The sequence below is a fragment of the Microtus ochrogaster genome, chromosome 15 (genome assembly GCF_000317375.1).
Source record: "Microtus ochrogaster isolate Prairie Vole_2 chromosome 15, MicOch1.0, whole genome shotgun sequence".
NCBI classification, from domain to species: Eukaryota; Metazoa; Chordata; class Mammalia; order Rodentia; family Cricetidae; genus Microtus; species Microtus ochrogaster.
Genome location: NC_022017.1, coordinates 36,222,411 through 36,244,471, shown reverse-complemented (window position 1 = coordinate 36,244,471; position 22,061 = coordinate 36,222,411). Strand labels below are relative to the sequence as shown.

General features: G+C 47.9%; 2 protein-coding genes across 5 annotated transcripts in view; one reads left to right on the top strand and one right to left on the bottom strand.

Annotated features, from left to right (window-relative positions):
• Window positions 1–21,932, bottom strand: part of Sla (Src like adaptor) — a 50,231-nt gene extending 28,299 nt beyond the window's left edge. The window contains exons 1-3 of one of the 3 annotated variants that reach the window (XM_013348913.2): window positions 21,578–21,932; window positions 13,960–14,069; window positions 4,055–4,170 (exon numbers count right to left, since the gene is read on the bottom strand). Coding sequence is in view for 1 of the 3 variants with exons in the window: in XM_026782401.1 (XP_026638202.1) it covers window positions 21,578–21,588 (11 nt within the window). In the remaining 2 variants the exon portion in view is untranslated. Of the gene's footprint in view, window positions 1–4,054; window positions 4,199–13,959; window positions 14,070–21,577 lie in introns of those variants that run through there. The other 2 variants (XM_026782401.1, XM_026782402.1) reach the window with 2 other exon arrangements.
• The window catches only part of Tg (thyroglobulin), a 171,522-nt gene that overhangs the window by 133,183 nt on the left and 16,278 nt on the right, over window positions 1–22,061 (top strand). For both annotated transcript variants that reach the window (XM_005354537.2, XM_005354538.1), the window contains exons 42-43: window positions 17,219–17,383; window positions 18,435–18,602. In XM_005354537.2, the coding sequence (XP_005354594.1) occupies window positions 17,219–17,383; window positions 18,435–18,602 (333 nt within the window). The remainder of the gene's footprint in view (window positions 1–17,218; window positions 17,384–18,434; window positions 18,603–22,061) is intronic.

The window sequence follows — 22,061 nt, the reverse complement described above, 5'->3', positions numbered from 1 at the left end:
TTGTTTTTCTGAGTCTGGCTTATTTTATTTAATATGCTGATCTCAAGTTCCATTTTCCTAAAAATAGCCTAATTTCAGACTTTGTTATAGCTGGATAAAACTGTTGGCTATGGATGGATGGATGGATGAAGAAGCACGTGTTCTTCACTGCCCTGTTGATGAATGTCTAGGCTGGTTCCTTATCTTGGCCACTGTGTATACTCCTGCAGTAAACACAGATATGCAGTTCCTGGTGTTGTTTGTGGACTTGGAGCCCTTGGCTCCATGCTCAGGAGTGGGTTAGCTGAGCCGTGTTGTGGTTCTACTTTTAGATTTTTGAGGAAACGCCATATTGATTTCCTTATTGGCTAGACGGTTTCTATTCCCAAAACGAATCAACCCATCTTCCTCCTGCCAGTTTGTGTGGAATCCCTACCACCCACAGACATCCTCCTTAGTTTTCACAGGAAAGGAGACACTGAAGTCCATGAGCAGCCACTGTGAGGAAGGCCTCCTTTATGCTTAAAATACTCTGACTCATTTGATGTCCAGAGAGCTCAACTTACAAATGAGAAGTCTGAGTCTCAGAGATCTTAAGTTACTTTCTTAAGACCAAGCAGCTCATTCAGGGAAGGGGGTCAATTTTAGCGCTTACTTTTTCTCATTCCTAGCTCTACCTCCTTCTGTCATGTTGACCCCAGCAAAAGAGCATTGTCCTAATAACTGCAAGTGCTTTGTGAGCTGGGCTCGCTTGAGATACCCTGGTAGGAGATACAGAGACCTGTAGCTGGCTGGGTCTACTGTGTCTGACCACTGGAGGCCCATGCCTACTGCACAGTGCCTAGTCAGAGAGTTGGTTCTTGGATTCAGGGTGTTGTCGACCCTGTTGTGAAATCGTGTGGCGGTTGATTGCAGTCCTGTCGTGAAGCTGAGTTAGACACATTTCCCTAAGTTTTGCTTTCCACACATTAAATATACTTATTGCACATCTTTAGCACCCAGAGTGGGCGATGGGCAAGTTACTGTCCTTTCTTGGGCAGCCATCTGCTGCTTCATCGAAGAGTAGGCCAACCAGATGGAGAACACACTATGCTCGTCACAGACTGGGGCTCATGAGTCCCAGAGGCCTAATCCACACCAACAAGGGCCATGGGCATGGGTTGAGAACTTCTGATGTCACTTTATTCAAAACACCACCTCCCTGGACCTCCACAACTCCATGGAGCATGTGATATTCTACTCAGTTTTGGCATTACTCAAAAAACAGAGGCCAGAGAAGTTACTCATCCATAGTAAAGGCAGGATGTGAACCCAGACCTCTGCCTCCAGAGCTGGCTGACACCTCTGATACCCTTGAACATTAGGAAATGGCAGAGTTACCAATCAAGAGTGTCATGTCATCCCAGGGCAACTTTCTAAGGCTAGATACAAGTACTCTCGATGGAAAATAAAAGCATGATCTGCATGTGTCTAGTACCTAATATATGCACAATAATTAGATGTAATAAATGAAGATGTTCTCTAGCATGACCCCAGGTTGTCTGTCAAGAGAAGTGAGACCCCACAAAGCTGTCTGACAACATAAGTAAGGTACACTACTCCTGAGGCCTCGCATATAGCTGTAGCTGGAGTTACTGTACTCAAATAAGGTCCTTCCTGAATGGCTCTGGGATAGGAGGAAGTGGCTGGGTCATGATGTACTTAATTTCTTTTCAGAAGCTTGGGTAGATTACAAGAGGAAGGAAGTCAGTCACATGGTCTAACTCCAGTGTATATGCACTGAAGGAACAGACATATAGATGGGAGTAAGGGTGACTAGATGGATGGATGGATGGATGGATGGATGGATGGATGGATGGATGGATGGATGGATAGGCTGATGTTTGCGTAAGTGGGTGGATAGATGGGTAGATGGATAGATGGATAGATGATTGGATGGATGGGTGGTTGGGTAGATGATGGGATGGACATACAGAGACTTATTACTAGAGGTACTCATATGTCCATTCCTCATGTGACTAACAAATGGTTTGCTCTGATTTGCTAAGGATTCTTTTTTTTTTCTTTTTTCCTAAGGATTCTTAATGAGAATTTTCAGTCTGAGCCCATGGCAGAACTGTGGTAAACAGGCTCTTGATCAGTAGGAAACAAGTCCTTATGACCAACCCATCTCTATGAACAGAGAAGATAGATGAAGGTGGTCTGAAAAGAGTCATTTCTGGGTTTAAGAAGGACACTTTGCCATTCCCAGTTTCCTAGCCTGAAGAGAAAGAGATTTCTCTCCATTAGGAGCAGGTTCAGTTTACTGAGATGGCCCTCCTCCCACTGATGAGGTTTCTTTCTGTCTAGTGGAAGAATAGCAGAAATCTGTCTTCAGAAAAGAAAGGGAGTTCCATGTCTTGGCTTTGCAGTTTGACACCACTGTACTTAACACTGATAGCAACCCACACTACCTGTGGGATTAGGCAGATTTCGCCTGGCTCAGGAATAGCATTAACAGCTATATTTGGATGCTTAGCATCTCCTGCATGTTACACATAGCATGCACTTCTTACAAACACCACAGAAGTTAGGCTTCTCCTGATAAAAATTAAATAAATAAATAGAAAATAAGCAGACATTCAGAGAGACAAAGGAATTTGCCCAGAGTCCCACAGTCCTTTGTGGCAGACCTGGAATGCCTCCCTAGGTACTCCTGTCCTAAAGCTGTTTAAAAACCCAATGTCTAAGTAGATTTCAGTATGTCTATCCACAGGTTATTATTACACTACTAGAGTGTTTTAATCATTTTGCATAGTATCCGTTAACTGGAAACTATCACTCACAACAGAAGTTGCCAGCACGCTCATCCCTCTCACCCTAGCACAGCTTGGTTGAATAGACTTGAAACTCAGCATCTTCTAGCAGCCCTCAGAACAACAATCTGCAAACTACAGGATGTGTGTCCCCTAACACTAAAGCGCTGCCGTCAACAAAGACCTTTGTCCTTCACACTCTCCAAGGCTCTTCCTTCCCCTCTCTGGGCCCTTAGAGCTCCTAGCTGTTTATATTTCCCTACCAGCTGGATGACTGAGTAAGTCGGTTAAACTCCCTGAGCCTGATCTTCTCCCCAGTCAAAAGCAAATAGCAACTGGATACTTACAGTGTTCTGCAGACTGGATGAAAGGAACTTATTCTATCTTCCCTGGTCACTCTGCACGGCAAACATCTGTTCATATCCCATACACAAGTCGAGGCGGACCACTCTGAGTCTCCAGCCCATAGACCTGTGCAGGTCCCCTAGGCAGATCACTCTGAGGCTTCAGCCCAGACTTTTCTCTGATGCCAGTTTCTCCCAACATGCAGGCACACAGTTAACCCCGCAGCACGCCACGTTTCTTAGGAAATTCTGTGTTTTCCACATTTCTTTCATTTATATCATTTTATGATTTTGAAATTTAAATGCTTTGCATGTTGGCCTTCTCTTTAGCTCTTCCTCTCCTATCTGCCTACTTCCTACTTAGATAATTGCCAATCGTCTGTGCCGCTTTTCCCAGGAAGATTCTAGCCACCAGCCTCCACAGGGCCCTACTACTGTCATTCAAGCTCCTCTGTATCTTTAGACACACTGGCTGGCTGAGAGCCCTCACCAAGCACCTACTGTGTGTCTGGACCTACATGGGCATCATGTGTATGCTACATACACTCATTCCACCAACATCTGTGTGATGCAGGCAACACTGTTTCTATTCCAAAAATGAGAACATGGAGATCTATAGTGGTCTAAACGACTTGCCCATGATGACTTGCTCAGGGAAACATAGCTGTCACATCCTAGCTGTTTCTTCAGTCAAACTGTCTCCTGGCAGGCAAATGGGCTGCCCACCAGCCTGCCACAGTACTCCCTCTTTCGTATTTAGCTGTTTAGCATCTTCAGGGCAGTCACGGTGCTAGGAGGTAGGACTTCACCAGTACATTCCCATGCTCAGTTTCAGGGGTCCTTCTCCGGCTCCCGGAATCCCAGCCCTAACAATTACACTCCAGAGAGCTCCTAAAGTCTCTCCCCTCCCTGTCCCAGCCAAGGTTCCCTAAATACCTTCAGATGCCGCCGAACATGGCCTCGCCTGGGAGTTGACAGCAGAGGGCCACCAGGCATGGGGTCACCAGCTCTCCATCAACTGCGGTTGCTCCAGGCGGAGTGGGCCACACAGACTGGAAAGGGAAGACAGGCACAGCCCATGTTATCAAGCAGGCTGCAGAGTTGTAGTTGCTAAAGGGCCGCACACTTCCTCTGCCGAAACAAGGAAGGCAAAGGCGCAGGGCTGGCAGGAGGGCAGGTTCCTGTTTTCACTAACCCACAGAGCAGACTTCTCACTGCAAAGACGGCAATGGGGAAGAGAAGGGCCTTATTAATTCCTTTACAAAGCACTTGAGAATATAGCCAGCTTGATTGTAAATTGCCAGGGCTTACAGAAACTCACTTTTTCCCTCTCTCTTTCTAATTAAAAGGCAGATGGGGCTGTGAATTTGCCTGTGCATGTCCCCAGAGCTCACTGGGCCCAAGGAGGCTGAGGATAGCTCACTGCTGCCTTCCCTTCCAGAGTTTTCTTTCATTTTTACAGTTCTCTTGCTACAGAAGGTAGCCAGAACAGTCCCTGGAGCTGCAGCTCTGCTATAGGCCGGTTTCAGCTGTCAGAGACCTACGACAGAGGACAACTGCCCCTGAGTATAGCAGAACTGGCCAGCAGCACCCCTGGGCACAAAACCCACATCTGCTGTGGTGCTACCTGAAGAATTGAAAAAGCTCTTGTGATAGAGCTTAACACAGAGAAGGGAGTGATGGCAGATGGGAGCAAGGCATGATCCCTGGGGGATCCCAGATTCAAGGAGAAAGAACTAGAAGCAACTGTGTTGCTTTGAACAAGTCGTTTTAACCACTGGAGGCCTCCGTGTTAGCATCTGTGATGGGAACACAAATGACGTCACAGGAGGTCAGTGCTCTAGGAGGCAAGGATATTAGTTTTGTGGAAGGAGGTTCTAGTTCCTAGGGAACACCTGTGTGCTGACATACTTGATGAAAAGGATCGTTCTGAAATAGTTTGCTAAACAAATACACTGGGGGGGGGAGGGAGAAGAGAGGAGTGAGGTAACTTCCATGAGGACTCAAACGACAGGGGACGTGGGTCCATTGCTCTTTCAATATTCCCCATGGTTTGGAAATAGAATATACATGTGACTTTAAATAACATATTGTTATAGGTACAGTATATATAATTTCATAGTGTGTGAGTCTGTGACAAGGAAATCTGTGGGCATGCTACTAGCGAGGGGAAGCGTGTTTCTGATCAGAAAATGGCAGCCAGCAGTGCCAGGAGGACCCTCCTACAAGCTGCTTTCTGCCATTCCCATTCCCAAAGTGGAAAACCCCTCAGAGAATTTAGTGATATCCCTCAGTCTGCAACTGGTCCCTACAGAGCCAGAGTAAAGTCCGGGGCATGTGTCTCAAGGACCCCACCCAGCTAAGACCAAGGTAGAAACTCAAGATAGTCATTTAGAAACCTCGCTGGGTGTCCTTTACAAAGATAAATTACAAACAGTGTGGCAGTATCTAAATTTAGCAGTGCTGTGTACTAGACAGACTCAGCTGGCTTGTGCAAAGCCAGCTCTGTGCAGGGCATGCTGGGAAGGTGCAAGCAGATGGTGTAAGAACTTGGTGGAAGTGGCCAAAGTGGGGAAGAGCAAGCAAGTGGAATCAGCTGAAGTGGGGCTTTCCCCCAAATGCACACCGAGGTGTGTCAGAGCTTTGAAGGGAGGGACACTCTGAAGGCAGGAGTGAGGGGACAGCTTTTCTGCACCTATTGGGAAACCCTCAGGCTTGAATTAATGCACTCCTAATGCCGGCATCCCTTCAGTTAATGTGGTTGATTGGAGTACCATCTAGTCACTAGGATTCAGCCATGATGTGGTCCTTATCAGAGCCATCAGACAGAGACCTGGAGGGCAGGCTACAATTGCACAGTTGCAGAACTGTTCTAAAGAAGACATGGTGGGCACTGGGACAGTGTCCACAGGTGGTGGTGGTTAGGGACAAGGTGTGTGTGTGTGTGTGTCAGAAGGGTGGTCATTGAGTCATTATTTCAGGGGTCAGATAGCCTCAGAAGAAGCTAGGGTGAAGGGTTTACACTGAAGAAACTACTGCTGTAACCTTGGGAACCTGGAGCACTTGAGTGGCAGAGGGAGATAGGAACTGGATAGAGTACACCCAGTCCTGACCTCAGACCCTGTAGGGCCAAAGTCTGTGGGAGAGAAGAGGTCCTGCGAAGAAAAACCATGGTGATTTGCCTCAAGGGACTCTCCTTCTGCTCTGACAGAACCCTTATGTGGTTCATCTTCCACCCTCTACCTCAGAAGTGTGCCCACCACCTTCCTCTGATCCACAAAGGTGGCCTGAGCATAAGAACCCTGTCATTTTTTCAGGCATATGTTTTGAGATTCATTCATTCATTCACCAGCCTTGGGTATCACTTGGGTTTTGCCAGGCACTGTGCATACTCAGGACTGTGTGCCAGTAAAATGAGACCCTGGCCTCAAGGCGCACCTGGGAAAATGTTCCCTCCAGTTGCCCAGGCCCAGCATAGAATGGATCACATTCCTGATGCTGAACACTGGGTGGAACAGGACTGCAAACGTCTATATCCACTCAGAGCCGACTCCACCGAGATGACATGGACGGATCTGCCCATCCTAGCCCTTGAGTTTATAACCTAAACTAGCCAGGGGAACCAGCTAAAAACTACAGACTAAAAGCAGAAGTAGGGAGGGAGCCTGGAGAAGAATGCAGAAGAGTCCTGGGGCCAGCTCTGCAATGCACTGAGGTTTAGCAGGATGAGACCGGATTTCATCCTTACAGTGGGGTTTTCATTCAAGGACATCAACGCGTGGAATCGGCACAAAAGCTAAAGATAGGAGGTAGCCTTCCAGGGGACTCAAGCTAAGTGTGTGCTCAGCCAGGCTGAACTGTACTGGCAATTGACAGCAACCTCTCAAGAGGTCACAACTTAGGGTCCCCAAAGGCACTCAGGACCATCTGTGTCACATTTCCACAGGGCTTCGCAAATTAATTAGCTATCAGTGCCCAGATAAACAGCCACAGGGAGACACCAAATTGTCAGCCATGAGTGAGCCAAGGATCACTCCATGAAGTGGGACAGTGTGGTCTACCCTTGCTAAGGTGACAAGATGCCTTGTCGGGAATCAGTTGCAAGAGTCCCTAGCTTGAGCTGGCAGCCTCCCAGCTAGAGCAACTCGAAGCTCGTTTCTCCAGCTTTAGTTCTCCTGGAGGTTTCTGGCTCAGGAAAAGATACACTGTAAGGCAATTTGATGTTCCATGTCAGGAGTATAGGATTATCAGCAGGTCCCAAGTCTGGGGAGTTTAGGTTTTGTTTCCCTTCTTCCCACATAAACATTGAGAATAATGGATGTTGGGGAAATCTACCTCAGGAGCCAGTAAGTAACACTTAAATAGAAAGAATCAGGTACCAGTGACCTAGGTTTCGCAGTTCAAAAGCACTTGATGCCTTTCCTGCTTCTGTGGACACCCTGCCTCCTGCAGGTGTATATCATCCTCCTGGATGACTCGAGCTCACCTGATCCCTGTAGATCTCGGAGCTCCTCCACCCAGAGGCAAAATCTCCCTCTTGGATGCACCTGGGAGTTGATTTTGCAACGTAGAAGTCAATATCTAGAGATGGAGTCCAGATATCTATGGGCTGGACCGTATGGCCTTATGCAGATTTCCAAGTCTCTCATAGAGCCTAATACCTAATACTTCTAGCTCATGAAGAAATATACATAAATGTTCTAATGTGGCATTAAATCATCAAGGCTCCCTTTTTTGTGGACTCTTGGAAAGACTAAAGTGGATCTGATACATGGGCACCGAAGGCCGTGAATCAGTGTGGCCCTGTACCTGCCCTGAAGAGGTGACCCACAAGAATCCACTGCATGAATAAAGAAAGGAGACTGTGTCTAGGGAACGAGACCATTTGCATTATTTCACCTTACTCTGCCCTTCCCGTGTAGGGGCAGGCAGGCTGCATCCTGCTTTGGCTTAGAGTTAGAGAAGCCATCTGCGGGGAGATCTGAATTCACCCACTGCAGCGGAACCTGAATGTGTCAGGCTCTGTCTCTGCAGGAAGTTTCCTGGGACTACAGCTCCTCAGCAAAAGTAAAAAAGCAGAAGCCCCACCGCATGGCCCCCTCTGCTCAGGAGAGCTGCACAAGTACCCTGACTCATTAGAGCCCCGTTCTTCCATCCTTGCTCAATGAAACCGGCTAATATGGCTCCAGAGCCTGTGTGCTTCTCAGCTCTGTAAAGGTAATTTTACTGACTTCTAGATGTGCTAGCTCGCAAGCCGCCATTTTTCTTAGATCCAACTCAGACACTTATCTGTTGAAATACTTGTGATAGAACCTCTGTGGGCTAGCACAGGGCAGAGCTATGGGGAGGCAAGGCTGCCACTTGCTCCATCTTCTTAGGGTTAACCTTGAGTGGAACAGGGGACAGAATAGGCTGGCATGGTGGGGGTCTCTGGTGCACAGGGACCTCAGAGGAAGCATCTGGAAAGGCTTTGGTGACTAACGTTGACCAAAGTCTGGTGTTCAGGGGATCATAAAAAAACGTCTGTGAGAATTCGGTCCAGCTAGACTTTGACAGGCTCATAGAATGTGTTTTTGTACCTCTTTCTCAATTCCTTTTTCTTGTGGGATGACTTCAGTTTTGTCTTGTCTGGAGTTGATGATGATGTCAGTACTGGCCACTGAGAGTTATCTTGCTTCTTTCACTCATTCTCTGTCCCTCTCAAATCTACTAGGCTGATGAGTAAGCCCCTCTCTGTCCTCTTCTTTTCACGCTGTTCCTGTTCTTATTGCCCTGGGCCCTTTGGGACTACTCATCAGGGTCTCACGGATGATGCCATGTGGCATTAGGCAGGATGCAGGATGGCAGGCATGGTGGTGTCTGTCTGCAGCACAGCAACGTCCGAGGGTATAGAGTAGATTGTATAGCGTAATCTATCCCTGTCCAAGGTCAAATGGTTTGCTGACTTGCTTGCTACTATTAACAGAGCATAACCAGACCCCAGTAGTGGTGTCCTCCCAGCTCCCCACTTTTCTCCAGCATCTCCTTACCATTTGACTAGTCACTTCCTCACTTTTGATCATGCACCCACAGTCAAAACCCGAGAGTGATCTCTGAGGATATTCATAGTTAGTCATAAACTGTTTCCATAGGTAACTCAGCTTATGTACATGGAAACTGAAAAGAGTGGCAATCTGAAAAGATATTGATACTTATATGCTCTGGAACTTTCATCCAGGGCTTCAGCGGTTACCTTTGGGTATCCCACTCAAGAGAGAAGGACACCAGGGAGGAAATAGACTGTTTCTAAACAGGAGTCTTGAAAATGTTTTTTTGAAATCTTACATTTCACTCATCCTGGTGTCTTCAGGGAAAGCCCTGAGATCCTCTGAGCTCTGCTGAAGAACAGAGCTGTTACAATGTCTTCCCATAAAAGGGCATTGGGGTGAGGGAGTGCTGAGGGTGGCTGGACCCCACAGAAGATATTCTTCAAGGGTGCCTTGTAAGACCAGTCACCATCTCTGCAGGCCTGGGGCAGGTGTGTGCAATCAGTGTGGTACAGCATCTGTACCCTATGTGGCCAGAGAGAGCAGATATGCATGGGGAGGGGAAGAGATGGGAGATTGAGGAAGCAAGTTAAAAAAAAAGAAAAAAGAAAAAAGAAAAGCTGCCTTCCCCCAGATCTCAAAAGACCTTGAGGCCTTAATCATATTCTGCTGATTCAAATTCCCTGGGGCATCTTTGTGCCGAAGCTACTGGAATTAGCCCCATAATAGAGCAGCTCCAAGCAGCAGCAAAGACCTGTACTGGGATCTGGAAACAGCTGGCTGCCCGCCTGGTGATAAAGCCACTGTCCCAGCCTTGTCACCTCTCTGCCACATCACCTCATCTCATGAACAGCCGCCCCAAAGTAACTGGCCAGCTACCTCTGGGTATTCTGAACAGCACAAAAGGAGCATGAGCTCTCTTTTTGGTGGCTTTCATTGAAATCCCAGCTCATGCTCTCCCGCGATGCCTTCCCAGGCCTGCATGTTCCACTTACTTCCTCATGACAAGATTTTATTGGCAGAGGAAGAGCAAGTACAAGGTTGGCGTTGATGTCATTTAAGTCACGGCCACCCGGTTAGAGCCAACTCTGTGAAATCACCAGGCAGGGTCAGCTCAGCAAACAGTGATTCGCGATTGGTTGCACCAGCAGTGGGAGGCTGTGGAAATAGCCTCAACTGAGGTGAAACTCCAACCCTAAAGGCCTCTGGTCCACCAGAGCAATAATTCTAGTTCAGCCTTCCTGATGCTGTGACCTTTTAATACAGTTTCTCATGCTGTGGTGACCCCCAATGGTAAAATTATTTTCATTGCTATTTCTTAACTGCAATTTTGCTACTGTTATGAACTATGAGATAAATATCTGTGTTTCCCCTATGGTCTTAGGTGACCCCTGTGAAAGGGTCATTCAACCCCAAAGGGGTTCACAACCCACAAGTTAAGAACCACTGGACCAGAGTCTGCTCTGCCATTTTAAAATTCTAGTTTCAGTATCAATAAGTTCAGTAAACATTTATATGGAGCGTGTTTAAAGGGTTATACCATCTTGTCATATCTGTGATTTAATTTGAATTCACGAGGGCTCTCTAAAATATTGCTTAGAGTATCTGAAAACATTGGTACTCTTTACTGGAAACTTGCTACACATAAACTCTTTCATGCTGCCTCAAAACTAACAAATATAAGGGAAGTATTTTCTCACCCATAATTTAAATCCAAGAAAGCCTCAACCCAGGGACTTTAAATAGCTTTCCTAAGGTTGTGTAGCTGATCAGTGAGTGCTGGACTTGAGTTTGGGCTGATGACCTGATACTCCACGCCTCAGTGCCTCTCCTGCGACATTTCTACATATCCACTTGACAGATGAGGAAACTATTACCCAAGGAAAGAAGCTAAGTGCTGTTGTGAGCAGAATTTTGCAAGAGTCCCCAACCTGAAAGCCCATTTTCCGACTAGTCTTCCTATGTCTCTTCAAAATAACAATAATTTGCACTTGCGTTCATCTGACAGGGTTGAAGGACTTGATAGGAAATAGAGTCCAAACATGGAGCTGCAGAAGTATGCGTGCTCTTCTTGTAGAAGTACATCAGAACCGGATCAAGAGACTCCAGGAGGACCCAGGGTAGCCTTTGAAGTAAGGATCTGTTTGAGTGGAGAGCTCGGAGGCTGTCAGTGTCCTCATCATGGTGACGGTTGGGCTCAGACCATGAGATGAGGAAGTGGGCTCTGCCAGGAAAGTGCCAAACCCATCTGTCTAAAAAGACTATGAGGACAGCAGGTCTCAAACAGGCACGGGAACCACAGGTTGCAATTCAATGGGTCAAAAGACAGTTGGCTCTCGAGAATGAAGACGCAGACTCCACCTCGGCTATCATTAAGGTGACATTTTTCAAGTGTGCCTAAGCCTGGAAAGTCAGTCATCTTTAACTACCGTACCCGTAAGTAGTTTCTGACAGTCAGAAGGTGATGGAGCTAATTAAACATGACACATATGACAGGTAGCAAAAGGTGTTTGCCCCAGACTAGTCCTGTCTGCTTCCAATGTGAGGTTTGCTGTTGGAGCCCATCCTCCCACCCAGACCCTTCTCCTCGGGGACTTGTGTTTCATCTCATCACGTGTTTCACTGTGAAGGTTTCCTCAGGGACCGTAGCCATACTGTTTACTTGTTGATTTGGTCATGTGGCAAGTGTTAGTGACTGCTGTCCCCTTGGCCAGGATCAGTCAAACTATAGCGTGGAATCAGTTCTTAAATGCGACCTAAATGCTTTGCTAATTGCATCCGCAATAATAATTCATGGAGACAGTGACACTGTTCTTGAAAATGTAAGGAGCTGGTGTAGCTCCACAACTGACTCATTATGAGTGGATATAGGGTTTGGAGAACTGGCAAGGTTGAAATATCCTTGCAATCCAGAGAGGGGCACAGGTAATAGGGGTGAAAAGTTGGAACAGACTGTCTATGAATCACACCTGGATTCTGCCATCTACTGGGGCAGTGTATTATCATGGAAAATCACACTGGAATCAGAATCCTTGGATCTCAGCCTCTTCTACTGTGTACCAGCAAGCTATCAAACCTCTTTGACACTCTGCCTATGTCTACAGAAATGCAAGGATGAAGTAGGGGCACACATAGAAAAGCATCAAAATAAGTAGTGTGTGTTCCTCTTCTAAGCCCACTCTAGCATATGGAGAATCGGCTCCATAGTTGGTGGGTCTGTACTGTGCAGAATGCAGAGAGGTTATGAACATCAGACAGGATACTTATTGTGTATCTGTGGACAATGTTGTGTAGCTGTGGCCTTCCCAGTCGGCAGACGTGACGCCTCATTTTCAGAACCCTGTGTGAAACTCACCTCCATCAGGCACTCCCAACCCCCATGGGAGAAGAAAGAGCACATACCATCCTGTTCTCTGGTCACCCTTGTAAGCCTCTTCCTTATTGACTGCCACCAGCCAGCCACTTATGAGTGGATGAAAATTCGTGATATGATGTGTTGCACTAGGCTGGGGCTGTTCTCAGAGGGCGGTTGTAGAGCTTGGGGGAAACTAAAAGCTTTATAGTTTGGGCTGTCATTACCAGCCTCAAGATCTCATATACCTCACCTCCTCATCCAGGACTGTGGTCTCTTCATCTGTAAAATGGGGAGTGGGGGATGGGAAGGTTGCTAATAGGTAGAGGGTTATTGTGGAGATCACCAGATAAAATCATAAATAAATTAAGAGCCCCAGCTCTTAAGAGAGCGCATGTGAAGACTGAATGCCTTTCACTTTCCCTGTAAGTGCGGGCACGTGTGCAAACCCATGGACACATACACATCAGTCACCTTCAAATTCTACCTACAAAAAGCACCCCTTGGCTGTGACTTGCACTTAACTCCTGTTAGGAGGGCCAAAGTAGACCCCTCCCATCCAGAAGGCCAAGGATACTAAGCAATAGCGAGCCACACCTTGGCTCTTCTCACCCTGGTTCTATAGCTTCTGCTAACTAAAACCAATAACCAGCAATTTCAGTGAAGAAGAAAAGAGAAGTGAGCTGTGAGCCCATAGGGTGTAGTTTCAAGATGAAAGTTGTATTATCTGTTGTCATCACTCATGTTAGGATTTGCCAAAACTGTACTACAGACTTCAGGAAAACTCACAGGCTCGGGGATCAAGCAAAGAGATGACTTGGGGCTAAGGGCATGCAAGAGAACGTTAGCACAGACTTGGATGGCAGCCATTTAAAAAGTCTATTTGCTGAAGTTTCCAGGTCTGTCTTTATGTTCTCCTTGTCTCTCAGAAGCATGCTCTGATGCCAGTGCCCATGGGACTCAGTGACAGGCTTAGATTTGGATGAATTTCCAGAAAATGAAGGGTACAGAGCAGGGAACCTGCACTCTGGCTCTGCTCTCCATCCAGAATCCCTGGACCACAGCCTGGGCTGGGCCCCTGCCTCAGCTGTTCCCTCCTCAGCTGTCCCTAACTCCTCCAACAAAGAAGAGGTCAAGCTACGCCCTCTCCTTTGCCCCAGTTCACTTCTGCCCTCCATGTCTATAGGAAAATGGTGATGAACATATGGCTCTAGCCAGTGATGAAAAAATCACTTCCCTACTCTGCCCTCAGTTGTCCACACTCTGAAGGCATTAATCAGTCATTGCTCAAGGGCCTGCTTAATGTGTGCTCAAACTACTTCAGCCTGACCATGGACAAATGTCAGCAGTGATATTCCTAAATACTTAACAATAACCTGTCCAAAAGCCCCCATGGACTTCCTGTAGTTGTAGAAGCATGCCCTGTACCCTAGGGTTCACATCTTCAAGGCGATGCCTCTCACCTGGCTGTGATTGTCTCCTGATCTTACTTCTCAGCGTCTTCTATGCAGATTCCTTTCCTCGTCCTAGAAAGCCCAACTGTATCCTCGTCCTTCTGTGTGTTGGATCCCACCTGTAATACATAGAGAGGTCTTTACAGGGATGCTGGGATCTGGAGACCACAGCTGTGTTGTCTTCAACATTCCCAACCTACCTGTCATCCTTCCCACTCCCCCAGGGACCTGGAGTGCCCCCTTACACTCATTTTCTCCCATCAAAGTCAGTCCTCTCAAGTCCTGCCTCTCCTCTGTAGGCATACAGGTGCCCCACACCGGCTTCTTGAAGTTCTCAATGCAAAAGAATTCTAGGCTTTCTTTCTGATTGCAATCACAGAGGTCTTGTCTTGAGGTCACTCTGATGTGTAGACTGCTAAGCACAGTCCGTACTTTGAACAGCTACGGATCTGACCACTTCTTGGGGACTTAAGGCATAACTCTACATAAAAATCTCAGACAGAGTCAAAATATACTTAGGCTGGTTCTCCTTAAGTAGCTGAGTGGTTGAATTCACTGTAGTCCATAACTCAATAGGAGCTGGGGGTGAGGGTACTCCTCAGGGTGCTGCAGTGCAGTGTGCAGTGGGGCTGTGGAGTTGTATATCTGCTTCCTCCCAGCAGGAACAACACATGGGAAGAGACACCACCAATGGTTAATACCATTCCCGATGCTAACTAGTGTTTCCTGTCACTGAGAGCTGATTACTGGTGTGGGGTGTCTTGTATCTTCTTTGGAACTGTTGATCCCCTTCCATAAGAAGACAGGGGAACTTACAAAACCAGCAGGCAGCACTGAAACCAAAACGTCAGTCTGTCTGTTTCTATAGGCAGGGCCTTTCTAGTGGGTGTTGTTGGCCCCACCTTCTCACGGAGATAGGCAGGGACCAACGGCCACAGATAACCTACTAATGCATGGCCGGTAGAGTGTGGAATGCTGGGTGGCTGCCTGGGATGGACTTCGTGTCTGTCCCTTCCCAGCTGTGAGACAGGAACTGCACAGCTTCACTTCTGCCCACTGCCTGGCACCTCTGGAATCAGGATTCGTGGGTTGTGCTGAAGATGGAACAAAGCTAGCCACTGCCCGCCTCTTGCATTTGTCGTCTGTCCCTGAGCTGAGCCCGCCATAGCCCATGCAAGCCTGGGTGCTCACTGTTGAGGACGTGGCTGTGGGTTTCCCACCTTCTCCTTCCCTGGGGACTTCCTACCTCACAGTGAGGATACAGGAGCACTGGAGAGTGATGGAGAACTGAGGAGCGTGGGGACTCTAGAAAGAAAGTAGAGCAGGCCTCTCGGGGACTCCTTTCCTGCATTCCTGCATAAGAACATTGACCCTTAAGGCAGAGCCATCGGGGTATACCTGGGGTAGCAAGACTAAAATAAAATTGTGCCTTTGTTGCTTTATCTGCTAATGGCTTCTTCAAGGAAGGCCTGACAGGGAGTCCTCGTGGGGCACACACTAAAGTCACAATTTCAGGATGACTCAATCAGAGTGACAGAGTTGGAATTCCCGCCTGCTCCCTTTCCCTCTAAGCTCAAGCTTACTTTTCCCAAGCTCTGCTCAGCAGGGACCATCACTTCTGAGTCCTAACAAACGCCCCCCAATGAGGGCAGCTTGTTTAACTGCTGATTTTCCACCAAGAACACGGTTTCCTTCAGAAAGATTGATTACAACAGAAAGAGAGAGGAAAGTTTTCTAAGCTATCTCACAGTGTCAGCGAAGCCCACGCCTTTACCCACTTCCTCCCCATATCAAGAACCCCAGCTATTTATAGCTGGCAAAGAAAAAAAAAGAAATAAAACTGAAAACATCAGAGGCCCACCCTGAAATCCTCATGCCTTCAGGCATTCCCATAGGCAAAGCTGGGTCCACTTGGCATCACCTCCCATTCCCACGCTTTGCAGCTCAGAATGCGGGGCTGCAGCGGGAACCACTTCTGGTGGTAGTGCCATTCTGTTACAAGAATATATCAAGGAGTTTCTCAGAAAAGCTGACCACTTGGTGTTACAAAAATAAATTGAGGGTGTAAGACTCACATTCAAAATAAGTTGCCCACTGTGGTTCATTGCCAAGATCACTGCCCACCTGGTCCTGGCTGGCTGCGTGTTTGATCTGTACTGCTGTTGATTTTCATGATGAGCCTGGTAAATTCTCTCTTGTTTATAGATGCTGATGCTCAGAGGATCTGGTCTGCACATCTTGCAGGAGGTAGCAGCAGGCAGAGTTTAGTGTATAAAGCACAGAACCCCCTTCTGCTGTCTCACACTATCTCGGGTCTGCAGCCCAGGCTCTCTGACCTTATCTGGACAGTTCAGGGATGTTGGGAAGGGCTCTGGTCATCTGTCTATGTATAGCTACTGGGTTTACAGTCCTCCTCCTGCTCATCCTGTGGACTTTCTTGTCCCTTCAATGAGTTCCTCACTGCTGGCCTGGCCTCAGGCTCTGGTCACAGGTCCCGCCAAGACCTAACAACTAGACATTGATATGGAATAGGTATAGCACTCTCCCATCAAGAGCCTCCGGTATGTGTGAGAGTCTGCCTCGCAGTGACTGAGCACTTGACCACTGTGCTCAGGTTCCTGATGTGTCTCTTATTAGCAGTGGGATTCTCAGAGAAGCTGAAAAAAAAATTGAGTTAGGAAAATAATCCAAAGGGTGCAAGACTCACACTAGGAAGCCTGGAGGTTCATTGCCAAGATTACTGAGTCTAGGCTCTCTTGTCTGGTTGCATATCTGACCAGGCACCCACTTTTCTAAACCTCTGATATCTCTTCTGTTACGTGAAATGATGGTGTCTTCTGGAGGGGGGAGGGGAAGGATCTATTTTCACATTCAGCTACATCATAGAGTCGGGAAATCTTGCTGCTTATGGAGCTCCCTCGGGGTAGAGGTGGATGCAGTTGTAGCTTTCAGCATTCTTTTACCAGAAGCCCTTCCGGTCCCTGTTCAGAACCGTCATCCTTTGCCTCTGTATACTTCTTCGGCTGCACAGTGAGCCTGGAGATGAACTTATCTGTATCTTCACTAAACAGATAAGGAAACCAAGTTTTTCACATGGTACTGCTACACGCTGGTCAGTCCTGACACCCACACATGTTATATCTCCAAGGATCCTAGGTATCTGTGTGTGGACAAGGGTACAGAACTCTGCTAAGGCCTCAAGGTCCCCAGCCTAACTGGCAGCCAAAGCCACGCAGACTGTCAGCCCAACCCCCATCCTTTCTTCCAGGGAGGTTCCGCACTGTCCCCAGCTGCAGTCATCAGCCCAGACAGGGCCCGACAGCAAGCTGTGGCCTTGGCAAAGGAGGTTGGATGCCCTACCTCATCGGTCCAAGAAGTGGTGTCCTGCCTCCGCCAGAAACCTGCCAACGTCCTCAATGATGCTCAGACCAAGGTGGGCACTGGTGTGCATGCAAGGTAGGGAGGGACAATCTCTTGTCTTTACAAAGGGAAGACCAAGGCCTAACAAGGAGGTGCAATGATCCTTGCCACCCAAGCTACACATCCAGTGGATGACCAACTAAAGATGAATTTGTCTCCTGAGTCCCAGTCCATGTAGGAGCTGCAGGCTGTGATGGAACACACAAGGCTACTGATGGGACACAGGCTTCTCTGTCATTTGGACGTTTTATGTACAGAATGGGAACTATGATGGACACCCAGAGTTGAGAGATGAAATGCAATAGCACTTGAGAAGGGGCAAACCCCATGCTAGGACCAAACAAAAACAATGTCAGGTCACAGCCCCTTGGACAGATAGCTGGGCCTCCTTTTCTACCTGGAAAGACCTTGTTCTCAGCCTGGTTCTCTGGCTGCCATTGGTAAAGGAGACATGATCAGGCTTGGTCCTCACATCCTCAGAAGTGTGAGTCTGGCCCCTGACGCTTGAACCAAGTCTTGTCCTCAGCCTCACCTATGTGGGCTTGTGCTGGCTAGTGTCATTCATCAGAGCCATTGACGTTTCTTTAAGGCCTTCCCCTTATTCCTGTTCATCCTGAAAACATCTAGTTACTTCATCAGACTGTGAGGGTCTCCGGGAGGCCAAACATTGCTGAGGGGAGATTTGCTGCCCAGCCACTGGCATTGCCACAGGCTGTCCTTCTTGCCTGTTGTTACCCTTGCTTTCTATTAGAGCTCCCTGGGTTTAGAGCATGAACATTTGTGATTAAGATCCCATTAAGCAAAGCAATCTAATAGTTATATAATGGACAGTCACTTTGAGGCACTGTGAGGCAGAATTATGGGGCTCTGAAGGTAGAGAAAGACACGGTTCCATCTTTCAGAGTTCCCTTCACAGAGGTCCTTTTGGTCCCTGTCCCTGTTCAGAACCAGTAGCTCTTTGCTACAATAGTCAGCTTCAGCTGCACAGCCAAGACTTGGATTGCCCCTTTTTAAAAAGGAAAGTAAAATGCAGGCAAGTAATGGCCTTCTTCCTCACCCTGCAGCTGCTGGCTGTTAGTGGCCCTTTCCACTACTGGGGCCCTGTTGTCGATGGCCAGTACCTACGTGAAGTTCCAGCCAGAGCGTTGAAGAGGCCTCTGCCAGGGAAGGTGGATCTACTCATAGGGGGTTCTCAGGACGATGGAATTATCAACAGGGCAAAGGCTGTGAAGGTAGGTGAAGGGGGGCAGGGTGGGGCCTCTGTACCCTTCTGGTAGGTCAAGAACGTCTGACTGACTTACATCTCTGGCTAGCAGAGGACTGTTAGCCAACTCTGCAGAAGCCTGGAGGTAATCATGGCAGAAGCTGGCTTCAGAATTAAGAATTTACCAAAGGTGACTAATATTGATATGCCCATAAACGTCAGCTGGGGATCAATCACTGTGAAGAGCTTGGAGTAGAAGCTGACCTGGGTGTTCCCAGCCTCAGGGGACCTCATCGTGAGCAAAAGCACTGCTCTCTCACAGTGTGTGTACAAGGACGTTTATCACAGCATTAATTATTGAGCAAAAAAAAGTTGGGAAGAAATCCAGATGTCCCTTGACAGGGAAATGGTTGGCTAAATTAAGACACACTCTCACTTCTAAATATTATGCAGCTGTTAAAAACACGAGCCTGATCTCTCTGCTGGCTTGAGGAATGCCTCTGATGGACGGCAAAGTAAAAAGCAAAGATGTAGAGAGACATGGAGTTGAGATAGCACTCTTGTTCAAGAAGCAAGTATATGCATGTATGTAAATGTGCATATTTGTGTATTTCTGCATGAAAGGATTATGGTGTGAACAGATAAAACCAAGCAGTTAACATTGGCTGCCACAGGAAGGGTGAAACAGAATAGCTTAATCTCCGTCACTGCCTTCTTCACATAATGAGTTACATGGATTATAACCTTTTCCTTGCAATCTCACATACAATGCTTCCTTGTGAGAGAAGACACTAGATCTTTGGGCAGGAGACCCCATCCTCATGCTGCTGGATCTGGAAATGTGTGCTGAACACTCATCCCATCTCTCTGTCATGAAAGAGAGGAAGGCTACTTTCAAAGTCTCAACTTAGGGCTCATCTAAGACAGGGAGCATGGGGTGGGGGTGAGGGTCACCCTGGCAGGTGCTTCCTACACTACCTCCAAGCAAAAGAAGTTCCCCCAACTAGTGATGGGATCAGCCAGGCTTCCTGCTAGTCGATTTGTACTGTGATGGGTCAGAGCACAGCCCAGTTCACCATTCTCGATGATGCTTGTCAGTCATAAGAGGCTGCTAGGCTGTGTGGCTGTCTCAGGCTTGCCCTTCCTAGCCCCGTCTAAGTGGTGTTTGGGGAACTTCCTGTCACTGCTGACAGACTACAGGGCCAGAATCCTTCCTCAATGCTGCATTTTGATCCAGGGCACAGTTCCCTTTGTTCAGTCACAAAGGAACACAGTGATATATGGCAGGAGGCTCACCACTAAACCAGCACTGCTGGGGAGGTATGGCCTTGGAGGTGACCAGAGCAGGGAAGTCAGTGTGCATGTCTGTGCTTCTCCAGTTCCACCCCACAGGGAGCTAGGCCTTGATACACTGCCCATTGGTCACCCAGTTCCTTCTACCTGAGTTCTTGTGTTGTCTTAGGACCTTGCGTCTGATGAGCACACCCAGGCCCTGCCTGTCTAGAGGATGGGGATGGCAGAAGCAGTGGTTGATGGGAAGCCAGAGTTCAGCTCTCTGCATCTTGGACCCTGTTGAGTAGGAAGTGTACACCTCCAGCCCAGCTGTCCGTTCAGCAACCCCCTGCTTGACCCCAGACTGCTGCCAGAGACAAGAGACTGCTAAACATCTCAATTTAGCCCCTCATCTTTAGCTCACAGTGGTCCCCACTCAAATTCACATCCCCAACACTATCATCCCTGCTCTCAGGCTTAGCAACAGTAGATTCACCTTACCTTCTCTCAGTCTACAAGCCAAGCCCTTCTCTGGCAGTCAGAGTAGTGTCCCAACAGCGGCCCCAGAAACTTGTTTGATGGGATCTAAATTTATTCCTTGCTATGCCCTCCCTGGTCACCTTGCATGACCAGAGTAGTTCCATGTCTTCAATTTTCCTTAGTTAATGCTGAAGGGTATGATATATGCTGCCCCCCTCCTAGGATGTCCTCAGGCTTCATGGGCCTCATTTCATCTGGGGTCGCTTCTGAGACCCTAAACCCAGGAAATCACTGCATCACGCAGGTTGCACGGCATGAGTATCTAACACTAGCACCTGTTGGCTGTGCCCTTGAGAGCAGACCAGCCATTTACACTGTGCCAAATGCAGGGCCAGTTAGGGTGGTCCTCACTACCAATTGTATCCTGCTCTCTAAGAGGAAATGATCAGATTGGAACATAGAGAATCAACACGACACACATCTGGGAATGGCTCTATGCATGCTGTGTAGAGAAGTGGGCATCATGTCCCTGAAGGTAAGAAAGAGCTAGGGTGGGGTCCATTGCCCATAGTGGCATTGCCAGCTCGGTGACAAATGAGCAAAGACTGACCAGGACCCCTCCCTTAGCATTCTGCCAGCAGAACAGGGGCAAAGTCCTGGATGTCTTTTGTCTGTAGTTGGAAACATGTACATTTCCCCAGAACCAGAGACTTGGTTTTCCTATCTGTAAACTGGGAGACAATTAACACAGATCCTCCTGAATATTCCCAGAGAACTCAAACCTACTCCACTGTCTAGAAAATAGTTGGACCTGACAAAACGATAGATAATTTTATGCTGAATCCATTAATAAAATAGTTAATGACACTGGACCCGAGAAGAAATACAAAAGTCTTACAGCCACTGAACCATCTGCCCTCAGGTCAGTTTTCCAAATCACAGCAAAAGTAAACATACATTCTAAAACAGGCACACACACACACACACACACACACACACACACACACACACACTTTCTCCTCATAGCAACCTACAGAAATGCCAGCTGGAGCCCAACCCACAAACACACACAGTTCAGGGAGGGATAGGTGCCTCCTAGCCCTCATTCAGCCCCTCAGCCTAGCTGTTCCTTCAGAAGAGACTACCAAAGGGTGGGTGGGTAGAGTTTCATTAAATCCCAAATTCCCTCACCCTTGCCACCCAGGCCACCAGGGTCCCCCCAATGAGTCCTCATAATACTCAGAGACATACCTGCAGAGCATGGGGGTTGCATAGATGTCTGGGAAGATGGGAAGCCTCCGTTTGCTCAAAACGATCTCATTTCCGAAGTCGAAGCATTCTATTGAAATTCTTCATTGGTCTCTGAGATGGAAAATTATCCCCCCCCTTCCTCCTTCTCCTCCTGACTGCTGAAGTTGACAGTCTGTCTGCATTAACCAAGACTACATTTGCATTAGCAGAAGCAGACTTGTTCCAAGATGCACGGTGCCGCTTCCCCTCGGAGCATCTCCAAGGAAGGCAAGAAAAATCCAAAGCTTAGTGTAGCCGACGTGCCCTGGGCTTGGCTGGGAGTTGGCCTCATTCAGGAGCAGGTGCAGTGGGGCCTGTGAAGGGGGGGGGCTGTCTGAGAGTTGGAAAGCTGCACCTGGCAGCCAAGTCGCTGGCATGAGCCCCAGTGCAGCAGTATCGAATCCTTGGTGGCAGCTCATAGTAAGAGGCGGATGCAGGAATCCTC